Source organism: Equus asinus, chromosome 3 (assembly GCF_041296235.1).
Source record: "Equus asinus isolate D_3611 breed Donkey chromosome 3, EquAss-T2T_v2, whole genome shotgun sequence".
Taxonomy (NCBI): Eukaryota; Metazoa; Chordata; class Mammalia; order Perissodactyla; family Equidae; genus Equus; species Equus asinus.
In genome coordinates this window covers 87,235,345-87,259,070 of record NC_091792.1, presented here as the reverse complement: position 1 = coordinate 87,259,070, position 23,726 = coordinate 87,235,345, and the positions used below count along the sequence as shown (strand labels likewise).

General features: G+C 35.6%; 1 protein-coding gene across 3 annotated transcripts in view; it reads left to right on the top strand.

The window, feature by feature from the left end:
• GRID2 (glutamate ionotropic receptor delta type subunit 2) overlaps positions 1-23,726 on the top strand; it is a 1,392,659-nt gene that overhangs the window by 1,104,377 nt on the left and 264,556 nt on the right. For all 3 annotated transcript variants that reach the window (XM_070505363.1, XM_070505362.1, XM_014838689.3), the window contains exon 12: positions 8,497-8,635. In XM_070505363.1, coding sequence (XP_070361464.1) covers positions 8,497-8,635 — 139 coding nt within the window. The remainder of the gene's footprint in view (positions 1-8,496; positions 8,636-23,726) is intronic.

Genomic DNA, 23,726 nt, shown 5'->3' with positions numbered 1-23,726 from the left:
CCTCTTTGTCTCTCTTTACCTATCTTATCTTGAAGTCTACTTTGTCTGATATATAAGTATTACAACACCTGCTTTCTTTTGTTTGCCTTTAGCTTGGAGTATCATCTCCCATCCCTTCACTCTGAGGCCGTTTGTCATTGGAGCTGAGATGTGTTTCCTGGAGGCAGCATATTGCTGGGTCATGTTCTTTAACCCGTATCGTCATTCTGTGTCTTTCTTTGAGAATTCAATCCATTTATGTTTGGGGGGTTATGGATATATGAGGGCTTAATGCTGCCATTTTATTACTCATTTTCCAGTTCTCCTGCATTTCCTTTCTTGTTCTTTGTATTTTGGTCTATCAGTGGAGTTATGTAGTTTTCTATGTTGTGTTTCTTTTTTTCTCCTTATTTATTTTTTGTGTCTCTGTTCTGCTTTTTTGTTTAGTGGTTACCATGAGGTTTGTATTCAAAATCTCGTGGATAAGATAGTCCCTGTTCTGATGGCCTCTTATTTCCTTAGACTAAACTGATTCAGTCCCTTTCCTCTTCCCCTCCTAAGTTGTTTTTCTCACATCTTATTCCATCTTGTGTTTTATGAGTTTGCGGTTAAAATGAGAAGGTTATCTTTGTTTTTGGTGTTTTCCTTCACTGTGTCTTTAATGCTATACTTGAGTGTTTGCTAACCTGTTATGATTCTGTCTACCTGTCTACCTGTCTTGCTCCATGCTTCGTAACCCCTTTCTGCCTTTTTTTTTCAGGTATGAGGGCCTTCTTGAGGATTTCTTTTGGGGGTTCTTGTGCTGTGAACTCCCTTAGCTTATGTTTGTCTGGGAAAGCTTGTATTTCTCCATTATATCTGAAGGATATTTTCACTGGATAGAGTATTCTTGGCTGAAAGGTTTTGTCCTTCAAAGATTTGAATATGTCATTCCAGTCTCTCCTAGCCTGTGAGGTTTCTGCAGAGAAATATGCTGAAAGCCTGATAGGGGTTCCTTTGTAGGTTATTTTCTTCTGCCTTGTTGCCCTTAGTATTCTTTCTTTGTCATTCACTTGTGCAAGTTTCACTAGTATATGCCTTGCAGGTGGTCTCTTTACATTAACATATTTAGGAGATCTGATAGCCTCTTCTACATGTATTTCCATCTCCTTCCCTTGGTTTGTGGAGTTCTCTGCTATTATTTCTTTGAACAAGCTTTCTGCTCCATTCTCCTTCTCTTCTCCTTCTTGAATACTTATAATTCTTAACTTGCATTTCCTAATTGAGTCGGCTATTTCTGAGAGACTTCCTTCATTTCTTTGTAGTCTTAGTTCTCTCTCCTTGGTCTGGATCACTTCAACATGTCTATCTTTGATTATACTGATATGCTCCTCTATGACATCCACTGCAGCATTCAGGGAATCCATATTTTGTTTTATTTCTTCCATTGTGTCTTTCATCTATAATACTTCTGATTGACTCTTCTTTATAGTTTCACTCTCTTTTGTTAAGTAGCTCCTGAACTCATTGAATTGTTTCTCTACATTCTCTTTTAATTTGTTGAGTTTTTTCATGATAGCTATTTTCAATTCTTTGTCAATTAGATTACATATTTCTGTGTCCTCAGGACTGATTTCTGCATACTTGTCATTTTGTCTCTGGTCTGGAGATCTAATATAATGTTTGATATTGCTACAGGGTGTGGCTCTGTTTTATCACATCCTGGTGTTATTTGGTCACAGTTACCACCTATCACCACTGGGTGGGGGTCAAGAGCCACATATTCTGAGCCCTCTGCCATCAGATGAGATCCACCACAGTGGAGCAGCACTGGGCAGATGGGAGGAGGGGCACTGTCTCCTCCATGCTCTCAGGATTTTCTTGCTCTGGTCTTGCTACCTGCTCTCCTGGGAAGTTGGCTTGAGGACGTCACCCCCCCATGAAAGCTTTCACCCCAGTAGAGGGCTTCCCTTTAGGCTGCAAGGGCCCTTGGGGATTGTTGATGTTCCCATGAATGAATGTCCCCTCCCCCATTCCTTCCCTCTCAGAGGCCTCCGCCAGTCCCAGATTGCAATCTTTAGGGGCAAGAGTGAAGTTTTCTCTTACATAGTTCCACCTCCTCCGAGGGGGCTCCAGTCTCTCTGCTCTCTGTTGTATGGCTGCATGGGTCTCTCCAACATTTTTCGTGTTGTGTTTGAATGTCCTCTGTTGGAATATGAATGTCCTTTTCATTGTATGTTGGAGGGGAGAGATTACCGGGAGAAATTACTCTGCCATGATGCTGAGGTCACCTCCCCACCAGTCTCTTAATTTGACAATTTATGAATAAACTTCAAGGAACAGAGTAATACATAAAAGGGACTGACATACTGTAAGCATTTAGGAGCTCTGTATGTTCTCTCCCATCCTTAATTATAGAACACTGCCTTGGCAATGACTAACTGCCAAAAATATTCTTCTTCATATTTTCTAAATTGTGATTTTGTGACTGGAAAACATCCTAATATTTATTGACACTTCAATTGATCAGCTTACTTGAGCATATTCAGTCACCCCTAATATTGGAAATTTTCTGTTTACTATAAGAGTTTTTAGTCATTTTGCTAGTAACCTGGATCCAATAAGGACCCAATTTTTGAAAAAGGAATGTTTATAAGGAAAGGTAATGATGAATTTTCTTCTATTTTTTTCTTGATCATATTTCATAAAAGAGTTCCAAAGTCCCATACTATATAACAAACATTTTGTGAGTTTTTAAATATATGAGAAGCTGATTAACCAAACAACCAAGTTATAGAATGATAAACAGTTAATTATCTCCCATATTTTCAGGCAAACACAAAGACACATATGTATCACACAAAATAAAACTTACAGCTACAAATTTTTGCCTGATTCAGGTGAAATTATCAAGTTTCACAATGTTGCTTGAGGGCAAAACATTGCTTTATTTCTTCAACAACTTTTATAAGCAAGATAATATATACAGTAGCAAGGTTGATATATTTTTTGATGTGGCAAATCAGTCACATCAAAATGCAAATCTATGTCAAGAAGATTTTCCTTAAAACAGAGGCGTCACTTTGGAAAATACAAATTCCATATGCTTCTGCAGAGTGATATTGGGAGACTTCAAACTCACCAGGGGTTATAGGGATCAAAACACCCAACTCTGGAGTCAGACCCTTGCACACCCTGAAGCGTCAGGAATTGTCAGCCTAATTTCTGCTGTGCTTTAGCAATGTGGAATTGTATTTTTAATTTAGCAGATAATTTTTTGTCTTTTACTTGATTCTCTCCTCTAGCATCCTGAATCCATGAGAGACTTCAGTTTTTCAATTGTGGACACAGAGAAGGAAAAAAAAAGAGAGAAAGGGAAAAAAAAGAGAGAAAGAAAAAAATTGTCTTTCTAAAATCACCCTTTTCTCTCCTTACTTTTTTCTATGTTTTTCTTTAGTTGTGAAATATTCTTTACATACAGAAAAGTGCACAAAACTTAACTGTGCAGCTCAATGAATTCCCAGCAAAGGACACCTGTGTAATGACCACTTGGGAAAGGAGAGAGCATTCCCAGTGGCCCAGCCCCATTGCCCCCTCCCAACCAATGTTCTCTGTCCCCAAAGGAAACCACCCTTGGATTTACCAGCACTACCATTCACGTTGCCTGTTTTTGAACATTTATCATACAGTGTGAATACTTTTACTTAATATTAGGTTTGTGAAATTCACTCATGGTGTGATATATAAAGGAAATTCATTCATTTTCATTGCTGAAAATGAAATTTCATTCATTCATTTTCATTCCATTCTATGAATATGCCATAATTTATTTAGCCATTCTATTCTCAAAGAGTGTTTAGGCTGTTTCCACTTTGGGGCTATTATGACTGATTATGCCATGAACATTCCTGGGCATGTCTCTTGGCACACATATTCTCCTTTGAAGTGTGTACCTAAGGAGTGGAATTGCTGAGTCTTCAGATGTGAATACAGTAGTTTTCAGAGATGCTGCCAAATTGGTTATCAAAGTGATCGAACCACTTTACAATCCCAACAACAGGAGTGGAGCATTCTGGTAGCTCCGCATCCTTGCCAACACTTGATATTGTCTGTTTCTTTATTTTAATTATTTGGGTGGCTGCCAGTGATGTTTCGTTTTTCTTTTATTTTATATATCCCTCTTCACTAATGAGGTTGGCATCTTTTCGCATGTTTATTGGCCATTTGTTTGTCTTCTTTCATGAAGCCTCTTGCCCATTTTTCTAATTGTAGTCTGTTTTATGCTTATTGGTTTATAGAAGTTAATATATATTGGTGATTTTTTGTTAGATATGTGTATTGCAAATATCTTCTACTTTGGCTTATCTTCTCAGTCTCCTAATGGTGTCTGTTGAACTATGAAGTATTATTGTTATCAAATTTATCATTTGTTTATCATATCATTGTTTTCTTTTGTGCTAATGCAATTGTGCTCTACTCAAGAAACCTTTACTACCCAAATGTGTAGATATATTGAATATATTCTTCTATATTATTTCTAGAAGCTTTATTGTTATCTCTTATATTTAGATCTATAAGCTGCTGGGTATTGAGTTTTTATGTATGTTTTAACTTAGGAAACAAGTTTTATTATTTTTTCTTATGTATATCCAAATCGACTTAGTAGCATTATTGAAAAGACCTCTCTTTCTATACAGTACTTCAGTGCCAACTTGGCATAAATCAAGGGCCTATGTACACATGGGTAATTTTCATGGATTCGGTCTATCCTTGTACAGATACCACACTGTCTTAATTACTATGTAAAGATACAGTCAGCTAGAACCAGTCTTTTTCTCCTTCTTGAATATTGTCTTGGCTACTGTTGTCTTTTTGCAATTTCATAGAAATTTTACATTCAACTTCTTATACACCTACATACACACGCACACTCATACACATACACTCACTCACACAAAGAACCTGGGATTGTAATTGACGATTCACTGAATCTATAGATCAATTTGAGAAGAATTTATATCTTTACAATGTTGAGTCTTTCAATCAATAAACATGATATATCTGTTGATTTATTTAATCTTCCTTTATTTCACTAAAAAATGTTCTATAGATTTTTATGTAGAGGCCTTTCACATCTTTATTCGTAGACATTTTATGTTTTTAATGCTATTTCAAATGATATATATTACTTAATTCCATGTATTAAGTGTTTGTTGCTGGTATATACATATAGGGATTGATTTTTGAACATTGACTTTGTACCATAGTAAACTGATAACTAACATTAATTTTTGTAATTTATTCTATAACCTCTTGGATTTTTTACATACATATTTATTTCCTCTCCAATCCATAACTTTTCTGTCAGTCTTCCCAGTTCTAAAGTATTTCTTCTTCTTGTTCTTTTTTGGGGGAGTTGTTGCACTACACTGTTGAGCGCCTTCAACTCATTGTTGAATAGAAGTGGTAACAATTTGTAGCCTTTAAGACAGTCTTTAAAAATATTTATTAATAAATATGATGTTTGCTATAGGTTTTCTGAAAGTACTCTGTGAGACTAAGAAATGTTCTTTTATTTCTAGTTTGCTGGATTATTTCTAGGTTTATTTTGCTTTGTTTTTTTAAGACTAGATTTGAATTTTAACTGTGCTTTTTCTGCATCTGTGAAAATGATTATATGATTTTTCTCCTTTACAGTGCTAATAGTGAATTCCAATAACTGACTTTTGAAAGCCAAACCAATGCCTACTTTTATAATAAACCCAGTGTGCTTATTTATTAATTTCTTGCAATTTTCAGCTTGCTAATTTAAGTCTTTTTCATCTGCAATCATATGAAAGATTGCCCTGTAATTTTCCTTTCTTGAGATGACCTTGTCAGATTTTGTTATCAAAGTTGTGCTTTGTTAACAAAATGTATGGAGTAGGGTCTTACTTTTTTCTAATCTCAGGAAGAGTTTGTGTAAAATTAGTTAATTATTGCTAAAATATATGATAGATTTTGCCAGTAAGGCCATTGGCTTTGAAGTTTTTTGTGGGTAAATTTTCATCATTGATTCAAAGTCTTTAGTAGTTGTAAGATCATTCAAATTTTCTATTTCTTTGGGTGGCAATTTTTCTAGAAATTTTTCCATATCATGTCAATTTCCAAATTAATCTGCATAAAATTACATAAGATTCTCCTCTTTTTATCCTTGTAATGTCTGTAATATCTGTAACAACATACCCTTTTTATTCCTCTGATTGTATTTTTTGCACATTTATTTATTTTCTTAATCAATCTCAACAGCTTTTTATAGGTCTTTTCAAAGGTTCAAGGTTCTCTATTTATTTTGTCTATGTTATTTATTAATTTTTTCTCTTGTATTTGTTATTTCCTTCCTTTTATTTTCTTTTTTGTTGCTGGGAAAGATTCACTCTGAGCTAACATCTGTTGCCAATCTTCCTCTCTTTTTTCTTTCCTCCTCAAAGCCCCACTACATAGTTATAGATTAGAGTTGTCGTTCTGGTTCTTCTCTGTGAGCCACTGCCACAGCATGGCTGCTGACAGAGTAGTAGTGTGGTCCCATGCCCAGGAACCAAACCCAGGCTACCGAAGCAGAAAGTGCCAAATGTTAAATGCTAGGCCATCAGGGCTGGCTCCCTTCTATTTTATTTAGGTTTAACTCATTGATTTTTTTTTAATGTCTTGAAATTGATGAGTAGCTCATTGATTTTCAGCCCTCTTTTCTTATACTTTATAGGCTATGAATTTTCCTGAAAACACATATTTAGCTGCATCCTATCAGCTATAAAAACTTGTGGAGTTTTGCTATGGAATATTTTTATCATCACATTCAAAATATTTTTTATTTCTCTTGTGATTTTTTCTTGACCTAAGGCTTAATAGAATTGTAATTACTGATTTCCGAGCATATGAGGATTTCCCAGTTTTCTCGGTCCCACCTACATCTCGTAAGCCCTGGGCCCTAGTTCTTATAGCCATCTAACTTTTTAAGGCTTTTAAAAACATTGCTCAGCTTCTCAGTCTCTCAGATTCCTTTTGTTCAATTGGTGTTTATCCATCAGGGCAAAGCAGTCCTAAATACCAAGTCACATTTCTGGGTTATCTTCTTCTGCAAGATCTTGGTCTTCTGATTTTTTTTTACTGCTTCTTTAGCTCTCAAATGTATCTTCAGTTTTTCTAGTTGCTGTCAGTGGGAGGGTTTTTTTGAATTACCAGAATTGGAAGTAAAGAATCCCATTACTTTTAAGATTTGATTTCTAAATACAGATAGCAAATAAAATATCATTTTATTTGGATTCTACAAGAATATTTGAATTACCCAAGTTTCAGATCTTATGCCATGGATGTAGAAAGCTCAACAAATATTCTTTCATATGGGTGATAACAACTCTAATCAAAGTTAAAGACTTTATGAAAACAAATCTTGTGTTATCTTTTTCAGTCCTGAATTTCTTGTTCTAATTTTGTTATACATTAACATCTTTCAGTCTTTGGCCATCATCTTATTCATGTATTATTATTTTTTCAATTAGTCATTTTGTTTAGGATGTTCCCAAGTAGATTTAAACATAAATATTTTCTCTTTTTTTCATCTTTTAAAAGCTGAGTAAATATTTCCTTTGCTTTGAAGAAGAAAGTATCTGATATACATTATAACTTTTGAAAAATGTGTTCCAGATATCAGAAGGTAGCCTGTTCAGAGCATGTTACATCAAGAAAATAGCTCAGGACATAACCAAAGGGTATATTTACACTACACTGAAAATTTAGATATTACACAATGAGAATTAGTGGTTGGCATAAAAATCTGCTTGAATTTATAATTAATTGAATCCTATTAAGTCATTCACATATTGATGGACCTCAACGAACATACTATTATATCTCTTTGATTTATTTCTACTATTAGCATAAACCCAATTTATTTTAGAAGCACTATTAGTTTTATATAAAACATATATTCATTCAACAAAGATTCTACAGCAAGATTATAAAAGAGTGGCTAGTCAGTTAGGAGTAGAACAAAACAAATGTGATAATGCTGAAGACAATAGGCCTATGTGTGATCCCAAGACCATATATTCTATTTTCTAGGGAATTTGCCCAAAATAATTTTTAATATATTTATTGAACTATAAATCTGAAAAAGTTATATTAAATATAGGCATAATATTATTAATATCACCTAACGAATGAATAATCAAGCTCTTAGAAATAAAAGTGTATATCTGTGGTTAAAATAAGAGGGTAATTAATTCTGGAGTTGAATGAGAACGTGGAAGAAATATCATTTAAACGTATGATACTAAATATTTATCATGCTCCTTTTTGACTGGCTCTCACGTAGTCTCATAAAAGGGAATTAAATATGAAGTGATGAACATAAGCAAAATATGGAGATTTATGCTGATGTTGTTATGTAGAAAGATTTCTTACTACTTAAAACTTAAGTTGGTATTGAACGTCTTTGACCTCAAATTTCTGAATAAATACTTGCTGATGTTCTTTTATTCTCCTTGCTTCTTTCCACAGGTGGAGAGGTCCCATACACAACTCTGGCTACTCGAATGATGATGGGGGCTTGGTGGCTATTTGCTTTGATTGTCATCTCATCTTACACAGCAAATCTTGCTGCTTTCCTCACGATCACCCGCATTGAAAGCTCCATCCAGTAAGTAGACAAAGATTCCAGCAGCCACAAAGCATGAGAAATGATGGGAGTGGACAAAGCTTTTTAAATAAGCAATGGTATCTGATAGTAAATTTACAACTTCCCTTTGAATAAAGACTTAATTTTGTGATCTGCAGTTATCACAGGATAGTCCAACTCCTGACAACACAGTATTGGTAGAGCATTTTTTATGAAAATGAAATTATGAGAATAATTTGATTGCTGCTTCTCACATTTTCCTGGAAAGATAACACATATTCAGAATTTTGACCTCCACAAAGTATGGCTATGTCTGGGCAGCATTGTAAAAAGGAAGAAAAAAGAGTCATACTAAAATACATGTATTTCAGGTTTGACACTATCAGTCTTTGCCTTGAGTCTGTCCCATTATGCACTGTCTGAATAAATAGTTGAATAGACATTAGGTGATTGATAGATAGACGATAGGTAGAGAGAGAGAGAGAAAGAGAGAGGGAGAGAAGGAGGGAGGGAGAGATGATAGCTATCAAGAGAGAAAACCACATTCTCTTTTTCTATTCATTACATTACATTACATTATAGCTAATGTGGTCATTATTGCTGCTGTTTCTCCAGCTGCAACGGTGGTAAATTGTCATTAACTAGGGTGCACTTACCTAAGTCATGAAAATTACCTAAGTCAATGCTTCAATTCACAAATGCCATTCCCATGAGCCCTGAGAACCCAAAGGCCTTTGCTTTACCATGGCTAGTTTTGCTTTTGTCATTTCATGCAGTAAGATCAGCACTGCAATATAACTTCTACTTTATTAGAACATAATGTTCTCTATATTGTTTTAAGGAAAATTTCCCTGAAAATGTTTTATTCATCCAAAAACAAAGTAGTTTGAATTATACTAAAGTTGGAGAACGTTAATTTGTCAACAAAACTGACAATTCAAAATTAGAATAATTAGATCTGTCTAGGGATTTAACTCATCCTTAAAAGAAAACACAAGTTCTCCTTCCCTTTAAAAATATGTAAATGAAGTCATTAGTAGCCATAAAACTATTATATCACAATATAAAAATAAAATCAAGAATTAATGATCAATAAAGAAGTAGGGTATTTTTCTTCAATAGCTTGTGGCATACAAATTGAAAAGCCAAAATTCAACTAATGATAGTAACATTCAGTTATTTCATCCATTTGTGAAAATGATGTTTCCAACTGCTCTCATCAAATCATGCTCCTCAAGGTTTTTCCCCAACTATTTCTTTGGTGCAGAACTTTCATACTCTCTGAACTTATTACCCTTGTAGCCAGTTCTATGTGTGGCACAAGTTATAAATGGTACAGAATGATGCTCATGAAAAGCTTAAACTGAGGACCCCATCAGAATCATATTTTAAGCAATAATGAAAATGATTACAGCCATCCAGCCAAGAAATCAATGAAATTAGTAAAATTATGAAAATAATAATTAACATTTATTGAACATTCACAGGATGCCACACTTTGTACTAAATGTTTTACATGCATTGGCTCATTTAATGCTAACAACTATTCTGAAATACATACTACTAACAACTCATTTTACAATTGAAGTTGAAACAATAAGTAACTTGTGGGAAATCACGCAACTAATAAGTGATTGATTAAAGAACAGACCTTAAATATGTCTGATTCCTGAACCTATGTTCTAACTGCACCACAGTAGTTCCCATCCCACACTGTTGTACTTTTGTATGGCCAGTAGTTTGTAGAGAACGTTATAAAAGATATGTCTAGCCTTATTTGTTGCTAAATATAGGGATCTAAAGGATGACACTCTTCAAATCCTCAATTGGTCTGAGGAAATAAAGTATCAAAAGTTAGGAGATTTTTGTGTTGGACCAATTCTGTAGGCATATGTCCCAACATGAGCTCATCTATAATTGATATCTGCCATTCAGGGTAAGACTACTTGGCAGATCCAATCAATAGAAATCAGATTTTTAAAAGTAGTTTTAAAAAATTAAAATAGAGTATTTTATCTCACTAATATACTTCTTATCAATTATGTTTGACTTGTCGCATTTTGAGTGTACTTAAAGCTAAAAACCTGCGTAGCTGAGATCTTACGGTGAAGTATTTTTAAATAAATGAAGAAAGTTTTAAATAAATAACTGATTTTATATAGTAAATGACAACAATAATCATCATAATGAAAATTGACAAACATTCATGAGAATTTACCATGAATCTAGGAACCATATTACAAACTTTATCTCATTTATTCCCTAAAATAACCCTAATAATACAGATACTTCTATTATTCCCATTTTGTAGATGAAGAAACAGAAATTTGGAAGTTAAATGCTCAAGTCACACAGTCAATAGTGTCAGAGCTGGAAATCCAACCCATATCAATGCAATACCAATCTTTGACCTACCTACTAAAGTATTTCCTTATCAAGTGGGGGTTCTTACCATTTGTTTGCTTGATCCGCTGTTTCACTGAGATTGCAGACCTCATGGCATGTGTGTATACCTGAGCTAGTTAGTCATTACTAACTTTGCCAGCATTAATTTGTATCTATGCTTTCATGCAATAGCAGTGGGAGCAAAAGCCTCTATCAAATTTTACACCCATAAGGTTTTTCTAAAAGTAAACTCTAATGGAAAAAGATAATAATTTCACATGATGTTTCCCTCAAGTGTAATTCCACAATCCAAAATAACTGAGCATTCATTTTTTAAAAGCTTATTTCTTTCTCATGCCAACTCATATTATTAAAATTCAATAGTGGGTAGAATAAATTTCCCCTTTCTTCCAATCTTATAGCTGTACTGATTTTGAAAGGGGAAAATCAGAGCCAAATAAGTTTAAAGAAGCCTGATTCTCTCCCCAAACTTATAGATATCTTCTAATTTCATGCCTCACTGTGTTGGTAAACATAATTGCATGCAATGTTTCTTGGAAACATTCAAAATTCCATTTATAACTAATGTCAAACTTCCTTGGAAAATTCTAAATCTAATTTTTCTTAAGAAAGGCAAAAGCTTTTTTCACAATACCATATAATTTTATGCTTCCTTATCTTTATATTAATAAGATTTTCTCATCACTAAATGAAGCAATGCTCGTCAGTATACCTTTTCCAGTCCAATTTTGCTGTGCCATTGACACATGTATACCAACCACATCTTCATTCCCCAAGTTTAAAATCACTTTTCCAGACCAAGAGGGGCAGACGTGGTTAGAGGGATGTCATGAGAGAGAGAGGAAAGCAGCTACTTTTGAACAGATGGTTGACAAACTCTTACCGTTTGGTAGGAGAAATCCAATAGGTTTATTCTTGCGAAGCTAAATACATTTTATAAAATTTACTCCTTTTTCAAAATTAGATATTTATCAGCATCTAACCTTCTAGTTGGCACTTGTCATTAATAAAAATTGGGGGGGGGTGGTAGATTTTCCCTGGAAAAGATAACGCCCAAGTTTAATTTCGTATCTCTTCAATGATGGGGGCAGCCCAACATAACTAAGTTCTGCTGTCTGATATGATGTAATATGACAGATTGTGACACAGTTAAGGATGGGTAGTATTGAGTTACACACTTCAGTTTCTAAAGGGAAAAATATGCAATTTCTACAAGACTCTAATGATATTTGGGCTTTCTCATTGTCATTGAACAGTAACAACACATAGCTAAATTATTTTCAAATACCTGGAAAAATGAATGTACTTTTTTTCTCTTGGTAACCAGGCTACAATGGTAATGATGAAATGAAGCGTGTGAAGCTTTGAAAGTATTTTCAGAGTAAATATTGGGTAATAACATCAACATTAGCTCCATTATTCTTTGTTGTGATGCAATTTTCAAAAACCTACTTATTTCACATATAAAAGTGCAAATAGCTATGGGGGAAATCACAGTTGTACAGTTATAGTCATTACTATCTAGAGTCAGATTGGTCTTTGGGAATAAAACTTGAGGTCTTTTGTTTCCTAGGGCTATAAGTAAGCTTGGGTCTATTCAAAGGGATCCCAACATCCTACCATATTTTTGTTTAATGAACTCATTCTCCGTAATGGTTGAGGTTGGACTAAACAAAATATTGAGTTAATGCAGCCACTGAATCAAACTAATTTTGGATAAATTTCTCTCCAAGCATATCCAAAAACAGATTCATAAATATTTTATGTACTGGAAGAGATGACATTTTCCCTAGCATACCAATAACAGGATTTTTGCAACCACATTTGTCTACATTTGGAAAAGGAAAAAATTATTGAGTAATTGTTTTTGTCAGTGCCGTACAGTGAGTATGAGCTAGCCCAGGCTGAGAAATCTAAGAGTCTGTTTCCAGGTCTATGGAAAGGAAGAATGATTGCAACTGGTGGGTGCTCTCTAACGAAATGATTTATAGCTTCCCTTTGCCCTCACAGAGCTATGTAACTATCTTTAGCAAGTTGCTATTAAAAGAGATCATTACAATCATGCTTTTTGGAAATGGAGGTATTCCTAACTATAAAAACTCCTAATTAAACATATTAGTTTTATTTATTTAGTTCAACTAATTATCTGTATATCTATATAGATAAATGCTTTTCAAGCGTTTAGTCTGTAAAGATAGTTAGGTATTGTCTCTGAGTCACAATCTACTTGGGGAAATAGCAATGTAGAATTCAATGACATACGGGCTATGATAGATTTACTTATAAAAAGCTGTATGAACACAAGGGGAGGGGTGATTTAACTCAGTAGCTTGGAGAGGAGGGGGCGGAGAAAGGAAAGAAACTATCAGGCATCACAGAGGTTCTCTGAGGTATCATCTGAGAGTTTGATCTGAAGGATGAATTTCAACAGACTGAAGGAGTGGCTTACTGGGGAACATTTACAAAAGTAACAGAGGTATGAAATTCATAGAAGAGCATCTAGCAAAAGCTAGATGATCAAAATATGTTAATTTCCTTCCTGGACTGGGATGGGTGATGTCCAAGTGGCAGGAAGTGAAATATAAAAGGAGTGTGGGACCAAATCCTGAGAGGCATGATAAGACTTGTTAAAGAATTTGGAATTTTTCCTGGAGATAATGAAGAGTGACAGCATTTAAGAAAGACAGCTTTATCTGTGGAGAGGAGGATGGGTGGGAGAGAAAAGATGTAGGATTGTATGGAAATGTAACCGAACTCCATGGGTCCGTCTCTTGGTGAATGCAGAGCCAAAAAGCACAAACGAGGCTGAAGTGATGAAGAAAAATGTTTATTGCTTGCACAAGCAATGGAGAACCCGGGGATAACTCTCAAAGCAGTGCTCCTCCTTAGTGCCATTAGAGACTTTATACACCAGAGTGCGAGGATGTGTTATGACTGTGTAACAAATGGGCCTGATCAGGGTGCCTGTGCAGACCATTACATAAAAAGTTCAAGGCACCATAACATATGAGTTCAGTGTAACACGCCCTTACATGATGAGGTCAAGGTATCGTTACATAAAAGGTTCAATGCAACATGTCATTACATAACAGTTCAAGGACCACATCATTACATAGCAGGTCCATGGTAACTTTTGGACACAGAGCTGGAGCAGTTTACAGCGGTCTTGCTGCAACTGTGTAAGTTTCACTGTAGGAAGGCAACATCTGTAATGAGGAGGACGTCAGCTTCTGAAAAACAGCACACTTAGTTTTCTCCTTGTCTGGAAAACATTCGACAGACTATGTTTAGTTACAAATCGGATTTTCAGTAATCCTTTCCTTGCCCGGTTTCTGGTCACAGAAACTCATGGGAGGTGTCTAATGCACAGATATTTATGGCATTTGACTACTATGTCTCTACTTGATAGAAACCAGATCCATGTATCTTCTTATTTCAAGGGCTATTTAAGTTGAAAATTCCTAAGAATTAAGGGTAACTTAAAAGAAATTTGGCTTGAGAAACTTTATATCTCCAGTGTAACATTTACATTTCTAGTAAATGCAGGAATATAGCTTCAGTTTACTTATTTATTTTTAAGATATTTAAAAGAAAGACTGTGGTTTACTGCTGCTTAGCTAAACAGGTAGGGAAGAAAAGAGTTAGTAGTGTAAGGAAATTCTAGAAATCACTCTGGTTAGGCTACTTTTTAGATGCAATTTTGCAGAAAAGTTGCACCTCAAGGTCTACGATTCATGTACTCCATCCTGCCTGTTAATTGCTTTTTAGCCTTGAGCCATCAAAAAAGAAGTCAGACTTATTTTTATTCAATTTTAATGCATTTTCTTCTTATTATAAAAGTGATACAAAGCTATTTTGAGAAACTAGGGAAGTACAGTAAAATTTTGAAGGACAAAGGATTAATAATCCATAATCTGTCATGGAGCAATAAGTTCTGTTAATATTTAAGCAAACTTTCTTTTAATTATTTATTTTGAAGTAATTATATATACACAGGAAATTGCAAAGATACAGTACAGAGATGTCTCGTACACCCTTCACCTAGTTTCCCTCAGTGGTTACATCTTAAGTAATTATAGTACAATATCAAAACCAGGAAATTGATGTGGGTGCAATGTGTGTGTATAGTTCTATGCCTTTTATCACAAGTGTAGAATGTATAACCACCACTGCAATACAGACACAGAACTATTCCATCATTCAAAAAATCTCCCTCATTCTACCCTTTATAGTCATGCCCACCCCTTCTTCCCCACCATCCCCAACCCTTGGTGACCACTAATATATTCTCCATTCCTGTAAGTTTTGTCATTTCAAGAGTGTTATATAAGTTAAATCAAAAGGCCATAGGTGGCCTTTAGATGTTAACTTTTTTCTCTCTCTCAGCGCAATGCCCTTGAGATCCATCCAGGTTGTTGCATGCATCAATAGTTCGTTGGTTTTTATTGCTAAGGAGTAATCCGTTGTGTGGATGTACCAGTTTGTTCAATAATTTACCTATTGCATTTTTTGCTGTTTCTAGTTTTTAGCTATTATAAATAAAACTTCTCAGAATATTTATGTGCAGGTTTTTGTGTGAATATGTTTCATTCCTCTGGCATAAATGCCCAAGAGTGTGATTGCTGGGTACTGTGATAAGTGTATGATTAGTTTTTAAGAAACTACTAAACTATTTTCCAGAGTGGCTGCATGATTTTACATCCACACCAGCAATGGATGGGAAATCCAGTTTCTCTGCATCCTTGCCAGCATTTGATGTTGTAGCTATTTTTTTTTCTTAGCCATTCCAATAGGTATAAAGTGATATCTTATTGTTGTCTTAATTTGCATTTCCCTAGTGGCTAGAGATGTTGAACACCTTTTCATGTGCTTTTTGTCATCCTTATATCCTCTTACATGAAAGGTCCCTTCATATATTTTGTGCATTTTCTAATTGGATTGTTTATTTTTTACTTTTGAGAGTTCTTTAGATATTCTAGATACAAGTCCTTTGTCAGGTATGTGGTTTGCAAATATTTTCTCCTAGTCTTTTACTCGTCTTTTTATCCTTTTTACAGGACTCACAGACAACAAAAGTTTGTAATTTTGATGAAGTCCAATTTCTCAATCACTTTCTTATGAATTGTGCCTTTGGTGTCATATCTGAAACTCTTCAGCAAGTCTTAGGTCTCAAAAATTTTCAACTGTTTTCTTTGAAAAGTTTTACATTTCACATTTAAATCTATAATCCATTTTGAGTTAAGTTTTGTGTTAGGTGTAAAGTTTAGGTTGAGGTTCATTTTTTTGCCTATGGATATTCGAATACTCCAGCAGCATTTGCAGAAAAGACAATTTTTCCTTCATTGAATTTCCTGTGTACCTTTGTAAAGAAAAATCAGTTGGCCATATTGTGTGAGTCTATTTCTGGATTCTCTGTCCTGTTCCATCGATCTATGTATTTATCCCTCTGCCAATAACACACAGTTTTGATTACTGTAGCTTGGGATTGACTAAGGGATTCCTCCCACTTACTCTTTTTTTCCCAGAATTATTTTAGCTATTCTACTTCCTTTGCCTTTCCATATAAATTTTAGAATGGTCTTGTCCAAATCTACGAAAAGGTATTGCCAGGATTTTGATAGGAATTGCGTTAAATCTGTAGATCAGTTTGAGAAGAATTCACATCTTTACTATGTTGAGTCTTCCAAATATGAATATGATATATTTTTCTACTTATTTACATCTTTGATTTCTTTCACCAGCATTTTATAATTTACAGCATGTAAGTCTTGTACATGTTAGATTTATACCTAAGTATTTCCTTTTTTCCCAGTGATTGTAAGTGGCATTGGGTTTTTAATTTTGGTTTTCACATATTCATTGCTAGTGTAAAAATAAAATTGTTTCTATTTGCTGATTTTATCTTGTAACCTTGCTGTGAGTTCAAGGAGTTCTAAGTAGATTCTTTGAGATTTTCCATGTTAACCTTCATGCCGTTTACAAAACTGAGCAGTTGTTTTTCTTTCTCACCTGTATGCCTTTTATTTTCTCCCGTTGTCTTTTCAGTCCTGGCTAGAAATTCCAGTACTGTGTCAGATGAGAGTGGTAAGAGTGGACATCTCTACCTTGTTCCCCGTCCTGGGGAAAGCATTCAGTCTTTCTTTCACTATGAGGTATGATGGTGGTTGTAGGTTTTTGTGGACATTCTTTCTCAAGTTGAGAAAATTCTTTTCCTAGTTTTGTACATGTTTTTGTCATGAATGGGTGTCAGATTTTTTCCATCAGTTGATATGCTTGTATGGTTCTTCTTCTTTAGCCTGTTTGGTGAATTACATTGCTTGATTAAAAAACTATTTTCAAAATGAGGTAGATTCTCCTCTCCTATTTCTTCTCCACCTTTTGTTCTAAATCTTGTCTTCTTCTTGATTTCCTTCCTTCTTTTGATACGAGGTGATAAAAGATCCCAACGTTCCCTGCCTGCTGCTTTCCTTATTATTCTCTTTCCGCTTACCTCAACCATTGCTTCCTTCTGTCCCATTCAAATTTATCCTCCAGAGTGTGGAGTCCAGACAGTTACCTTCTTCCATCCTTAAAATTGGCTTGAAAACCTCCATTATTACCTCATCCAATCAAAGTAAAGTCCAACTGCATCAGCAGAGCATTTGAACCCTTCAAAAGCTGATTAGCCTCACTTCCGGCTACTGGCACCACTTAACCCATTCCCACACTGTTCATGCTCCAGTCAAGCCACTGGGACATTTCTTGCCTCTGTGGAGTTTACATTCTGTTCCCTCTCCTTGAAGTGACCCAGAACGCCCTTCTTCTCTTCTAGCATCTTCCATTTGCCCGGGCTCAAGTAGTCATTACACGTGTATCTTCTCTATAAGAGTATAAATTCTGCAAAGCCATGAACCACATCCTATTCATGTTTGTTCCCCTACTGCCTCTCAGAGTGCCTGGCACAGAGTATCAATAATAAGAGCAGCTAACATTGATTGACAGCTTGCTATGTGGCAGGCGCTTTCCTAAATGCTTTGCATGGATTTTTTTCATTTAATTCTCGTGATAGTCCCATGAGGGATATATTATTTTCATCTGCATTTTGAAAATGTCCAAACTGCAAGCTAGGGTAGAGCCCAAGCAACCTGGCACTAGAACCTTTGTCTTAACCAGTAGACCATATCATCTGCAATTAGCAGATACGCTAAACCTTTACTGAATGAAATGAACAAATGAATAAATGAAAACCATAAGGGTCATTATACGTTTTTTGAAAAATAAAGAGTTTTGCAGAAAATAATTAACAGCTGAATTATGTTTAGCTAAGTTAATTTCAGATATTTGTAAGTTACGTAGTGTCCTAGAAACAGGCACCAGAGACCATGGATGCAGAGAAATCTGTATTCAAATCCTCTGCCACTTATTAGCTGAATGATCTTGTCATTTTCCATAATCATTTTAAGCCTTGTTTTCTCTAAGGGTAAAAAGAGAATGGGTTCAACTTTGTAGGTTTACTATAAAGAATAAATTTTTAAAAAGGCATCAACATCAGGGCAGTTCCTGGATACACCCCACCTAACATTTGCTTCCATCCTTCTTCTTGCTCCCCAGGAGCTCATGTAGATTCCTGGGACTGTTCTTCCCTCCACCCCCATTTTTGGTCGTGCTAAGAACTATTCTTTTTACCATTTTGTCCACAATTTCATACGCTAAATTCTTCCTTTCATCTGGTTCACCCAGACCTCAAAGTTCCTTGATGCTGCTGCTATTGCTTCTGACACAGCTGCCACTGTCCCACCTCCTGGTCTGTCTTACTGAGTGTTGTCTTCCTGCCCCGTCACTTAATCTTCCAAGCCCCTCAAAGGTAAAAACTTAGCTGTCAGTAAGCCTTCTCTGAGTTGAAGCATAAACAAGGACTGAGCAGAATGATTCACTCTGTCTCACCTTCGCTTGAGTAACTATCACCATGATCAAGCTGCTACTGATAGTGAGTGGCTCTTAACGTGGGTCAGGATATCTGTTTGTCAGGCAAGTTTTCTCTTTTAACTCATCTTTAATACCCCTCTCCTAACACACAGCTCACACACCACTTCCTCCACTCAGCCTTCCTTATAATATTCATGGCTAGATTTGGTTCCTCCCTTTACTGTCTCTGCTTTGCCTCTACCTCACTTACACTCTGAGCTACATCTAGTTTTGTATTGTGTATTTATTATTCTACTTATTTTACCATCCCGATCAAAACATGTGTTCTTGAGAGGGTGGTTTTGTCACCTTCGCATCAACACAGTGCCTTATGTACTACCTTATTGAGTACACAGTTGGTTACAAGTAAATATTCATTAAGTGAATGAACCAGAAAGGATTTCTTAGAATTGGGCCTGAGGCTATGGAACTCCATGACTTGTTTATGTACTTCATAAAAAATTGGAAAGAAATATGAAAGCCATTTCTTTGTCCTATTATATTCCAGGATAGGAGAGGGAGCCCACAATGGTATGCTTTCTAGGTTTCTTAGTGTCTCACCCACTCTCTCTTCATTCTTCCAGTAGGAGGCTATTTCATAGCTCTCAGCAGGGAATTGCTCACTTTATTAGGGACAGCTAAAATCAAGGCGGCTGAAGTGAGCTGGGCCTGATTCATACTGCTTTTATGTTTCGGTTTAGTACAGAATTGTACAGGCTTAGCTCCAGAGTACACAGGCACCACAGGCAGAGGAAGACATTCATCTCCTTACTCTATATTGTTCAATGTTGAAATGGCTCACTTGTCAAAGTGCATAAGTACTACAGTGATGGATGTTTTATAAACATAGAGCCAAGTAGATGTTATAGATAGGATTTTGTCTTTCTTTGTGAAAAAAATAAAAACTCTCAGAAGTATGTTGGTCTTTCAAAGCCACCCTTCAGTGAGCATTTAATTAAAAGTTGTCTCCCACTATATTTGTGAATCCCAGGAACAAAGCTATGTTAGCATTGCTAGGGATTCTGTTTACACTGAGCTCGCCAAGAAGAAAACTTGCCAAACTGATAAGCCCCTACAACCCCTAAGATGATCTCCTTCTGCTGGACAAGCTGAATCATTCTAGACAATTCAATCCTCCTTTCTTTCTCTCTCCCCAATGTTAGTCATATAAGCCTAGAAACCTATTAAGTACTCAAGAATATAAATTTCTGTCTCTATTTCTTTTTTCCTTCCTTAGCTGAAGTCTGCTGAATAAATAAATCCTTTCTATCACAAGTTTGTGGATATGGAAAGACCCTACACTTGGGAGTACTTTGTTTAATTATTCTAGAGGAGCTATATTGAGTATGGGGCATGGTTTTGTGAAATTAATGTAGGACGAGTGAGTGATGGAAATCAGCAACTGTGGAATTGGCAGGCAGGGTTGTTAGGCAGAAAAACAGTGCTGAAGGAGACTGGAGACTATGGTCAAGTGTTCAAGTCTCTTTCCCGCTACTAAATGATAAGGCAAGTTTTTAAACCAATTTGTACCTTAGTTTCCCATCTTTAAAAATGTGATCCATTCATTCTTTCACTCTACAAATATTTGTTCCACTGTTCGAATTATTTTCAATGTCCCTTCAACTATAAAAGTCTATATCGGCTAAACAAGTGGGGTATCTTATTAAACAAGATCTGAGATAACTGGTGAAAGCATATACACATAGAACCTTAATAAGTCCTAGATTAAAAGGCAGAAGTGAAAGGAAGCTCTTGTTTTGCTGTATCTTCTGATCTTTTTTTTTTCTCGTTCTGTGTTTCTAGTCTCACCTTTTTCCCTGTCCTCTCCACCGTGCCAGTAATCTTGGCCTGCTGACTTCCACCCTCCCCTAAGTATCTGTTTGACCCCGTTAGTTCTCTGATCCTCTTAATTCCTCCACGAGCTCCTGTCATCGAAAGGTAGTCAATTTATTTTTAATGACTTTCTCCTCCACTCCTACACACACACACACACACACATTCACTACACACACTCTTACTACAGCTCCTATTTCTCAAACCCAGATCTTTCTACCTAAGGACAAGGTTGGAAAGTGCCCAGTGCCCCGGATGAGGGCAAGCCACCGGGAAGTGAAGAACAAGCTCTGCAGCTGGCCGGCTGGGCTGCTTTTCGGATGGAAATTGTTGTTTTCAGAGAGGGACGCTACAGAACTCTCAAGATGTGCTTCTGAGTGACGGACAGGGGTACATTTGCAAAACAATTTGAGCATTTATAATCTCAGTGACTGTTAATAAGACCTGACTATGAGCATCAGGATATGCATTTTTGCCTACTTTTACTTGAAAGCCCCTCAAAAAGAAATATCACCTAACTGGGAATAAAGAACAAATTCACTGAATGATTCTAAAAACCTTTCTCTTTTGGGGAAATCCTAGACCCACTGTACTGGAAAGAAGAAACATTTTTGGTATGGGGGAAATTTTAAGTTGTCAGTAGAAACTTGGTCCCCTGCTCTGTGTTATGAAGAGCCAGGATTTTTATTTTTAGTTAGAGTCATTAGAAACAAAGAATTTCCACCTTACTTTGACAATAATGTCTCGAGTCTTCAAATAGACTATTAAATTAGCCCTATTGTTATTCATGGTGACTTCTTTCTCTCTAGTTATTTCTTTCCACTATGAATAATTTGATAATGTGATTAATGTTTTGACCTTTTTAAAAGACCTTATAGGGAAAAAATTACAAATTACTATTGATCCTCACTTGAATGCACACTGTATTTTATTTGGGTCATTGTTTCATGTAGTAATATTATGTATTATTGTATAGCAACTTGTTAGTGGGCCATATGTGAGATAGTGATCAATGGTTCAATGTCATCCTTGGAAGGTATACTGAATAAAGTTTTTTCCATAAGTCAGCACTGGCCCTGATTCTAATTAACATTTTCAGTGTTGATTTGAAGTATGGAATAGGGAGTAAGCTTATTAAAAATGCAGATTACTTTATATTGAGTAGGGGTGATTATTGACTAGAACCACACTGTAAGAATTCATAAGGACCTTGACAAATTAAATAAGGTGATCAAAAGTGAGATGAAGTTGAATAGGGACAAATATGTGATAATCCACTAAGAGATGGAAAAAACAAACTGTGTATGTGTGTGTGCATCTATGATAGTTCGAAATTTGAGGATGAAGGCAGTTTCAGAATAAAACATCTGTCAATTATAAATTTGAAATGTAGCATTGGTGTTTAGAAGGAAAATGACCAAAGTCACCTAGCAGTGTAAAAGTTGTTCAGGCCTTTAAAGGTTACCATGACCTATTTATAAGGCCCCAAAATTATGCAAAATTTACAGTAAAAGAAAAAAAGATGACTTAGTTAATAAGAATGTAAAAAAGTGAGTAATAGATGCTGTGTGTAAGAACTAAAGGAATTTAGCATTTACCTCAGCAAGGGGAAAGCTAAAGAATAACAAGAAGAAGTGTTTTATTACATAAAGAAATATTGGACTGGAGGTGGTGAGTAGCTATTGTCCATTTTCACTGAGAACAAAATGAGAGGCTTAAGTGAAATAGGAGAGTTTTAGGTTAGGCATGAGTAAGGACTTCCTGATGTTAAGCTTTCTAAGTCATTAAAGTGCCTTAGGAAGAAAAATAGCGTCAGTTTTGGGGGATGGTTTATATGCCGTTAAGATATGTAATCGAATTACGTGATACCTCCAGGAACTCTTTCAACCCTCTGCTGTTATGATTGTATTAGGATTCTTAACACTATTTGGAAATTTGTTGATCCTCAGAGAAATTCATGGGAATTAGTCAAGTCCTTCCTGTATTTTCAATGATATAAGAACATAAAAATCCACTATTCTCCTATTGAACTCTGTTGAATTATTTGAGGACATTGTCTTAACATAAATTTTACAATCAGCTGACAGTCAATGGTGAGATAATGAAATACTAACCATACAAATTTAGGGTAATCCCATATTTGTTCATAGTGTCTTGGGGTAGAAATATCACATCTTTTCCATGATATTTCACAAAGAAACTGCATGTGCTTTGTATCATACACAGGAAAATTGCAGAGAATTGAATTCATAGAATTTTATAATGGAGTTTTGCTTAATTAGTGTATATATCTATATCTATGTATCATGAAAGGCTACTTTATTTAACTAATAAGCCATTTAAAATAGAGGACAGGATCATAAATGATAATTCTGTCAGCAGGAGGAAAAAATATAATTTCTTCCACATAGCAGGATCCATGACATGACAAAATTAGTTCTTAGCTTGTAACGTGGGTCAACAAGTCAGACAAGCCAATCGGATTTTCAGATGACTATTTTTTTACATTGGTATAGCGCTGTCATTTTGGAGAGAGTTTAACAATCTTTTTCTTGATTATGCCTAACAGCAGTAAGAAGGACAGAGCATTTACATCTTCCTTTGGGTTCTCTAAAATGACCTACAATATCCACAAGCCTGATCAACTTTTAAATGTCTATGGGAAACACAAGTCTCTCCAAGCACAAGACAGTGTTCTCCTAAGTAGTCCATGACATCTGCTTTCTCAAGTGCATCTATTTCATATGAATTTCCAATATTACCTGTGACCGTCCTCTCTATAGCACATGGCAGATGGGGTCCCCCTGACTACTGTATGGGGCAGAGGGTGCGGGAAATATTCCTCAGTCTTAGAAGACTGGAGAGTCATCTGCTGGGCTGTAATCCTCCATGCTTAGTAATCCACCATGTAGAGACAGTGTTCAGAAAG